This window comes from Taurulus bubalis (assembly GCF_910589615.1).
Source record: "Taurulus bubalis genome assembly, chromosome: 2".
In the NCBI taxonomy this organism is placed as follows: Eukaryota; Metazoa; Chordata; class Actinopteri; order Perciformes; family Cottidae; genus Taurulus; species Taurulus bubalis.
In genome coordinates, this window is record NC_136590.1 from 44,794,857 (window position 1) to 44,803,741 (window position 8,885).

General features: G+C 43.2%; 1 protein-coding gene across 1 annotated transcript; it reads right to left on the bottom strand.

Annotated features, from left to right (window-relative positions):
• Positions 1-7,220: 7,220 nt before the first annotated feature.
• On the bottom strand, positions 7,221-8,811 carry LOC306753696 (E3 ubiquitin-protein ligase TRIM39-like; the record flags this gene model as incomplete). Its single annotated transcript, XM_079237606.1, has 2 exons — positions 8,699-8,811; positions 7,221-8,626 (listed from the first exon to the last, which is right to left on the bottom strand). Exon 2 carries the CDS (start codon positions 8,607-8,609, stop codon positions 7,221-7,223), a length of 1,389 nt encoding a protein of 462 aa, XP_079093732.1. The 5' UTR covers positions 8,610-8,626; positions 8,699-8,811.
• Positions 8,812-8,885: the final 74 nt, after the last annotated feature.

The window sequence follows — 8,885 nt, forward strand, 5'->3', positions numbered from 1 at the left end:
TTTAACACATGACGCAGATACTTCTATACAACCAGAGGAGTCGCACCCTGGGGGACAGTAGAGAGAATGCAGCTTCAACACATAGTTTAAGTCAAAAACTATAATTCCAGGGAAGTATAGACTTCTATACAACCAGAGTAGTCGCCCCCATGATTGTCATTAGAAAGAATGCAGCTTCAACACATGAAGCATATACTTCTATACAACCAGATGGGTCACCCCCTGGTGGTCAGTAGAGAGAATGCCAGTTTTAAAACACTTCCAGGTTGGCTTATCTGGGCAGAACCGGAGGGAACCGTTGAGATACTAACTTCCGGTTGGCCTACTTAAATACGTGTCTGCAGCACTCTATACGGCTCCATTTGTCTCTTAATGAAATAATCATGAGCTTTAAGTAATTGCGGTGATGGCTGCAGCCTTAAAGCACGCTAGCCCAAAATATCAGATAGATAGCAGTTATGTGTTTTTATCCTTTGACCTCTGCTTAGCAGCCCTTGAAGAAGGCGGTTCGTTCATCTCAATAAAGCCCAACATGCCTCCTCCAGCGTTGAGGATCACTGCTGGTCGGGTCCTCTAAGAAGACAGAAAACGGATCAGGGAAGCTCGCTGCTAAAGCAGCTTAAATCTATTAATACCTTGAGTTTGGAGAAGTTTGACAATGACGTCAAACGCTCAAAGTCTGGTTCGACAAAGCCCCAAAGTCAACAGTTTCCCTCCGTGTGAGTGCACGGGGTGAAACAGGTGAAGGTGACCGGCGGCGGCGATCGGCACCATGCCGCCTCTGCAGACTGCACCAAGCAGCACCGAGCCAGCTTTTAACGAACGGCCGCGTCAGCACTCCTGAGGCAGATGTGGCTTTCCAAGCAGCCGGTATACGAAACACAACAAAACAACATCACGACCGCCGTCCTTTTTCAGACAAACAACGTTAAGGACAATCAAATTAGAAGAGTATGTCGATTGCCTCCATCGGTCAATGCCGCTGTTTGTGGGTGAACTTGAGAGTCCTGCAGAGGCAAACAATGGCCCTCATTGATTGGAGGGGTTTTAAAAATAAACTCCCCGGTGTGACGAGATAAGGATCTCCTGTTTCTTTCAATCTGTCCTTAACTCGCAACTGTTGTTCTTCACTTAAGTCAAGAATATACAGAAGTCTCCATTTTGAGTATAATCAACTGGTACCAACTGGGTCCAGCTTCTCCAATGGTATTCAAATCATTGTTAATTCATTTATGTTACGTAATTTATGTTTGCCGACTTGGAGTCCATTGGCGATTTCAAGATATTTTATGTTACTTTTGTACATGTTTTCTTGATATTTGTTAGTCATGGGTTTATCTGTACGGTGTTAAAACTAACTTTGAATCATTACATTCTTACAAACTTATCCAAACCTTTAGATTAATTGGGTATTTTCCCCATTGTCTTGTTTTTAGAGTACAAAAGTTCTTAATGCCAAAGTTTATCACTGGTTGTAAGTTTTCTATCACAAACTAATTTGTCAGTTTAAGATTCAAGCCATAAAGACATAATCAAAGCTGTTATATTGTGTCCCTTTCTCAACTGTTCCTTTATTTCTTAGTAAATTCTTCTGTATTTCCATCAAAGAAATCTCTCTTTCTCTTCCTGTAAAATATGAACGTAACACGAATATATTCAACCAAAGTTATTCCACCATCCAACAAGCAGTTGTGACCTAGAAAACACTGGAATCTTCCCCTTTACAGCAGGTTATTTGCTTCTTTTTCACCCGAATCCAAACAGTCAAAACATTTCGAGGAGCCTGTGGTTTATGTACCTGCTCCTCTACGGTGATATCACTTGCTGCCGGACACTTAGCAGGACATTGTGGGCTATCAAGCATCAGAGGAAAAATCAATGCCTGGCAACCAAATGTTCCCAAACAGCCAAGACTGAAGCCTATATATATATATATATATCCTCACACTCATATTGCACTATTTCTGCGTGACGAGACCAGAGAAGGCGTTTCGGTATGTAACGGCGGACGGACGGGGGAATAAAAGCGCCTCTACAACAGATTTGCGTTTCATTAATCACACGAGATCCAGGCCGTCGCAAAGCGCTCCATCTGCACCGCGGCCAACATGCAGGAACACAAAACAAGAAAAGAAAAGCCTCACAGATTGCAAGCAGCGAGCGGCAGACGGTGACACGGACACGTAGCGGGAATGTAAATGTGAAAAATGCTAAATGCTCGCCGTCATCACACATGCTCGCTCCTTTTCAAATGCTAGAAAAAAAAGGGCCCCCCTCCTTGAATTGCCAGCGCTCTCGCCTCCTAAATACTTCTCAGCGCTGGATACCATGAGCGGAGAATGAACCTGCGTTAGCTAGTGCTTTGCAAATAAAACGGCAACCGAAAAAGCTAAGAGAGAAATGATGATGAGGGATGAGGAGGCGAGAGAGGGAGCGGAGCGTGTAGGAAGAAATAATAATAAAAACGTGGGAAGGAGTGAGAAAACTGTGAATTCAAGACCGCTCCGGTCACTAATGCTGTGTTCTCAGCACCATTAGCAGCACGAGGGCAGCGGGCCCGTCTCCTACAATGAGAGCTGATGGCGCTAGCGCTATAACCAGTTTGTGTTCACATCTGTGTGTGTCCTGCCTCCGAAAACACAACCTTTCATCCTCTGACTAAAAAGGAAAAAGCCTGCTGGTGTTTTCTGAATTTCTTTTTCAATGCATTTCGTGAGAAAAACTCAAAACCAAACTGTGAATGTAAGAACTGACAATAGTGAGAGTATTAGAGCCTGACATGCCTTCTTCCTCAGTGAGGAGGAACCTCTTGGTGACGGTCAGGAAGGCCCGGCTCGTCAAATACAGCTCAACGCTTCAAACTGTGACGCTCGACGTGGACGTAGTTACAGCGGGAGTCATGTAGATGCAGAGTTTGGCGATTTTGCTGTCGCCATCTTGGATTACGGCCGTCGCCATATATATATATATATATATATATATGTTTTTCCCACAACCAATGAACGGAAGTTACCATATTGGGAATGTGGAGGAGTGACGTAGAGACGCCGTCAATCACAGTAAGCCCCGCCCCAAAGTATACCCTGCTTTATGGTATATTTGCCTCTAAATGGACCATAGTTTGAGAAGTAGGGTCATTTTCTCATAGACTTCTATATAATCAAACTTCTCTAGAATCAGAGGAGTCGCCCCCTGATGGTCAGTGGCGGGAATTCAGGTTTTAGGCTAAGACCTAAACGGCGTCTCTACGTCACTCCTCCTTAGTCCCAATATGGTCACTTCCGTTCACCAGTTGCAAAAAGTCAAGAAGGCAACGGTCATAATCCAAGATGGCGACGGCCAGAACTCGAGGCTTCATAACATCTACAAACCAACGGAAGACGTCCCAACGACTACGTCCACTTCCTGTATACAGTCTATGACGTATGTAACAGCTTGTCAGGACATCCACCGCCAAAGATGGAGAATGCAACCTCAACAGATTGACTGTCCAGATCCGTGTGCAGTTAGTGAGCGGGTCTTTAGTCCTTCAGGAGGAACCAGGAGTATCTCGGGATGGTTGAGCTCGTTTGTGGATTTGGTCTTTTACTTTGTTCCTTCAACTTCTCCTGATACTCTGAACTCATTTACCAACCTGTTGAAGCAACATGAAGTTGTATATCTTCAATGGTGACAAACAGGTGGACTGAAGCGGATTCCTCAGAGACGCTCTGAAAGGAAAGGTGAGAGGAAGTCTAGAGTCGGCCCCCGAGGACCAGTCTAGACGGAGCCCCAGATGAGGGATTCATGAACTGCAACGGATGAAGTAAAAGGCTGAGAATGGATCTGCACCCTCGGCTCATATATATATATATATATAAATAAATATATATATTTGACCGAGTCCCCCACCGGTCATGCAGCTCATGTCCTCTGTGAGCTGCAGAAAAGACACTTTTCCTGCAGTGTCATTTATCATCAGGAGCGTTAGCACACTGCCAGATCATCCTGTTCATGTTCATGTACCAGTAGAAACTATAGTGGGTTTAGTGGGACAAACCGTAAACATGTGTATGTCTGTCAAACGAATGAAATGGGTTTTATTTGCCCAGAGAATAAATGTGTTGTTAGTTTCTCTTTATTATGTTTGTTCTCTAAATGACAACAAATTGTGAAAATGTTGAGTGAATAAAATGTGTTTTATTGGACCAGATTTACTGTCATACAAAACCAAAATTAGATGCAATTAGCAAAAATTGCCAATCAGTCGTTTTAGATTTAATTTATGCAAAATGAAAAGTACACAAATGGATGGAAAAGCAATATATAAACCATGACATAAACAAAACAACTGCATTAGGACATCACTATTTTCTGTTTCCATTCACACATAAAATCTCATTATTCTCATCAAAAACAGCCAATGCATGATGTTTTTTTTTAAGGAAATATAGATCCTCCAAATCCCCTCATCTAAGATATTGTAAACAACAACAACACACAGCAGGTCTGCATTCACCTGTGTGCCTCTTGTCCTCAGGTGCAGACAAACTTATCTGAAACCCTTCTCACGTACACACACACACACGCACACACACACACACACAGACACACACATACACACACACATACACATATACACACACACACACACACACACATTACAGATATCTATATACAAAAGCCACTCGGCGGTGCCAACTTTTCCTGCCCCGAAAAGCGCAACTTGGCGGCGGCTCTGCGGGTCAACGCCGCGCGGCGGGCTCGTGAGGTGATGACCTTTATTTCTCTGCATCCTACAGGTCCGGCTGCCTGTGTCAGTGATGCAGTGCCCCCCCCCCCCCCCTCTCTCTCTCTCTCTCTCTCTCTCTCTCTCCCAAGTTGTGCACTTCTAACACACCGCATGCATCCGAGGCGCTGCAACAAAACGCGCTGCAGCGGCACATGCAACACAGACGCGTCACTCCGCCGGCAGCGGCTCGGGAAGGTGTCGGTGCTCACCAGGATGTCTGTGATGTTATCTCTGCAGCAGCGTCTGTCTCCCGGAGATGATGAGATGCTGCGCGGGAGACACTGCGGTCCACATTCATCCGGTGAACGTGCGCGTGCGCGTGTGCGTCGTGTGAAACGATGAAGCGGAGGACGCGGCTCAGACGCGGTGCTGTGGACAAGTATCCTCTTCGCTCGATCAGCTCTCAGACATCCAAACTCCTCCACTCTTCCTCGCTCCTCTTCTTCTCCCATCAGCCTCCTTTCTCCTCTCCTCTCTCCTTCCTCCTTGCCTCCTCCTCCCTCCCTCCCCACCGGGCTGGGCATGCCCAGTCTGCCTCCTTCTGTACCTCCAGCTGTGAAGCCGCTTCATGGATGGAAAGTAGAACTATAAGTTTATTCACATTGTTGAGGTATTTGTACTTAACGTTAATATTTCCATAAACTTAAAACGTATTTCATTTTTTTACTTACTTTTATTTGAGAGCCAGTTGCATTTTTAAATTATGATAAAACGTGATTTACAAATACATTCATAGTATAATAAGAACAACAATACTACAACAAAAATAATAATATAAAATATGATCTATTGTCATTTGGTGTCTTTTACGATTATATTAGAGTGCAGCATAATAATCATCCATATATAATAATAATAATAATAATAATTATTATTATTATTATTATTTGCACCATGAGTACTTTTTTACTTTGATACTTCAAGTACATTTTGTTGCCACACTTCTGTACATATTCGTGTATTAAAGGTGTGCAGCAGTTATCTGATCTATTCAAATAAATGTAAAATTATATTAATAAGTGTGTTTTCAGTGTTTAAACACCTAAAAATAACAATGTTTTTGTTACATCTATATTGTAAATGATATATTATAATAATATATGTATATCAACATGTTTCTACAGTAGCCCAGAACGGACAAATCAAACTAGAAAGGGACATTTGTGTTTTCATGTTTCTACAGCAGAGCTGCAATAGTGAAACCTCACCACTAGATGGCGGCAGATCCCACACACAGTCTCTTTAAATAGAGGTTTGAATGCCGGACTTCTACTTGTAACAAAGTATTTTATACTGTGCTACTGCTTATAGTATTTATTTGTAATATAATACATTAAATATGTTACTTGAGAAAAAGTATGTAAGTAGAATCAGCTAAATGTAGTTAAGGTATTAAAATGGTGACTATTCTACTTTTATGTATTCTAGCATTAGATTATAACTTTTGCATTAATGCAGATTATTTCCCCATGAATCCATTCATTGTTTGGTTTGTAAAGTTACAATCAGCCAGAGGTCAAAGTGAAACCTTCATTGTTTATTTTTGGCATTAAAAATGACAAAGCGTTTATCAGAATAGTTTCCAATTTTCGGCCACTCAATTAATCAACGTTTAATAACAATTTTAAATATTTTGTGAGCAGTAACCGTAATATGTAAAGACACTAAAGCTGTTAGATAAGTTCAAAGTAGCCCACAAGATTTCCCTCTGAGATGTCGTAGAGATATTCATATTCAAAGTACAACATATCTTTAGTTTGAAGGTGATCTGAAATTGTTCCGCCTGCACACCGTCAATCACATCTCTTCGTGTTTCGTGTATTAACGACTCTGATGATTTCCACGGGGAAATAAAAACCTTCCTTGTGTGATTAAAGTCATGCTGAGACGCCGTTAGACGTGCACGAGTTCCTCACGTCGTCCTCTGGAGGACATGAGGGAACTGTTGTTTACGAGGGATCATGAACTCATCATCACATCACTGACCTGAATGTTAATAAAGAGAAACCTGGTGTGGGAATGAGCCGCACTCAAAGACACAATGTAGCAATACGTACAGTATTTAGGTACAATTGGAAAAATATATAATCTTTTTGAGTATGTAAATATTATTATGCCATAAAATGGTGTACTAGTACACTAGAATAGTTCAGCAGAGCAGCAGATTGTTTATACAGATTTGAAAAACTGTATTTAAATCACAAATAGAAAAGTAGAGATTACGTTATTAAAGTAACTTGAAACAACAACATTTTATGTTATTATATAAAGTATTTTATTCAGTACCTGGTTGTTATTTAGTGGTGGGAAATAACTGATAACAGATCACCGTCAGAAGAGTCATAGTAGTAAAACTAACAATGTCTTCTTAACTTCTACTGAGCTATGATTTGGGTTAGAGAATGTTCACATATTGTGTTATGATTTGGCTGAACTTTTCTCTTCTTCTCTAGCGGTTCTGTTCCACCGACACACAGACCTTCAGTGGTGATATCTTCAGATTATCCTCAGTGTAAATGTATGGAAACATCTTCTCAGTGAAAGTGTGTGTGAAGGTGTGTATGTGTGTGTTAGTATCAGGATCAGAGAACGACAGCTTTCCTCTGTTCCAGTCCAGATTCACTCTGATCCTCTGAGACTTCTTCTTCACGACGAGAGCAGTGTGTGGAGCTGATGGTGACCATGTTGTGTATTCATCTCCACAGAACATTATTCTCCATAATCCACACAGTATGTATCTCTTCCTCTGGACAGACTCTGCTAACACACCCAGTGCCCAGTCTGTACTGTCTCCTACCTCGACATCCCAGCTGTGAGTCCCAGAGTTAAACCCCTCAGAGCCCAGAACAGAACAGAACCAATCAAACCTCTCTGGATTATCAGGAAGCTTCTGTTCTTCTCCTTCTCTCACACTGGTCAGGTCTTCAGACAGGAGGAGTTCTGGATGAGCAGTGTTTGGGTCCAGAACCACAGGAGTGTAGGAGACCAGGTCCTTCATCCTGGTCCAGATGCTGAAGGTCAGGTTGCCCAGGTGTTTGGCCTCGTCTATCAGAGCTCCTGAGAGCAGCTGTGGATCCTCCAGCAGGGGGCGCTGCTGGACTCGTTCCACTGCAGCCTTGTAGTTGTTGAGGAACGAGACGTCTTCAGCTCTCAGCTCGTCCTCTGTGGCTCTGACTGTGTCTGAAAGAGCTGCTATCTCTCTGCTCAGAGCCTCCATCTTCTCCTTCATCATCTGAGTCTTCTGCTCCTCTTCCTCCCTCAGTGCAGCCATCCTGGCCTCCTCTTCCTCCTCTAGAAACTGGTGAAGCTTCTTGAACTGATCCTGAATCTGCCTCTCTGTGCGTCGGGCCTGGACCTTCATGTGTTCTGCTGTTTGATCAGACTTCACTTTCACTCGTTCAAAGACCTTTAACTTCTCCTTTAAGGGCTCCAGAGTTTCCTGAAGCTTCTTCCTGAGTTGTGGAGCAGCTTCATCGATGGGTCTGATTCTGTGGTCGGTGTGTTTCTCTGAGTCTCTGCAGACGAGACACACTGGCTGCTGATGGTCCAGACAGAAGAGTCTGAGTTTCTCAGAGTGCAGACTGCAGAGAGTCTCTGGAGCTCTCTGGTCTCTCTCCAGTAAGAAGGACTCACACAGGTTCTTTAGCACCAGGTTACAAGGTGGTTCATCCTTTGAAGATCTTCTCCTACAAACTGGACACTCCTGAGTGTGTTTCTCTCTCCACCATCTCTTCAGACAGTCTTTACAGAAGCTGTGGCTGCATGACAGAAGAACAGGATCTCTAAAGACTTCCTGACAGACCGGACAGCAGAGATCCTCCTCTAGTCTGGAAGCCATGTTGTCTCTGAGTGAAGCTGAAACACAGAAAGAACATGAGTCATGGCTCCCTCCTCCTCTATACCTTCACTGTGTTGAGTCAAACTCACGTTCAGGGTGTGGAGTGTCAGCAGGTTGAAGCAGCAGTGTTGTTCCTCTTTTCTCTCCTGCAGCTGAACTCACTCAGAAGAAGTTGTTAGTTTGGTCTGAAGGTGAATCTGTGTGTCTCTTTAGTGAAGAAGAAGCATGAACTGTTTGTCTCAGGTGAGTCAGGTGAGGGGCGGAGCTTTGTGACTC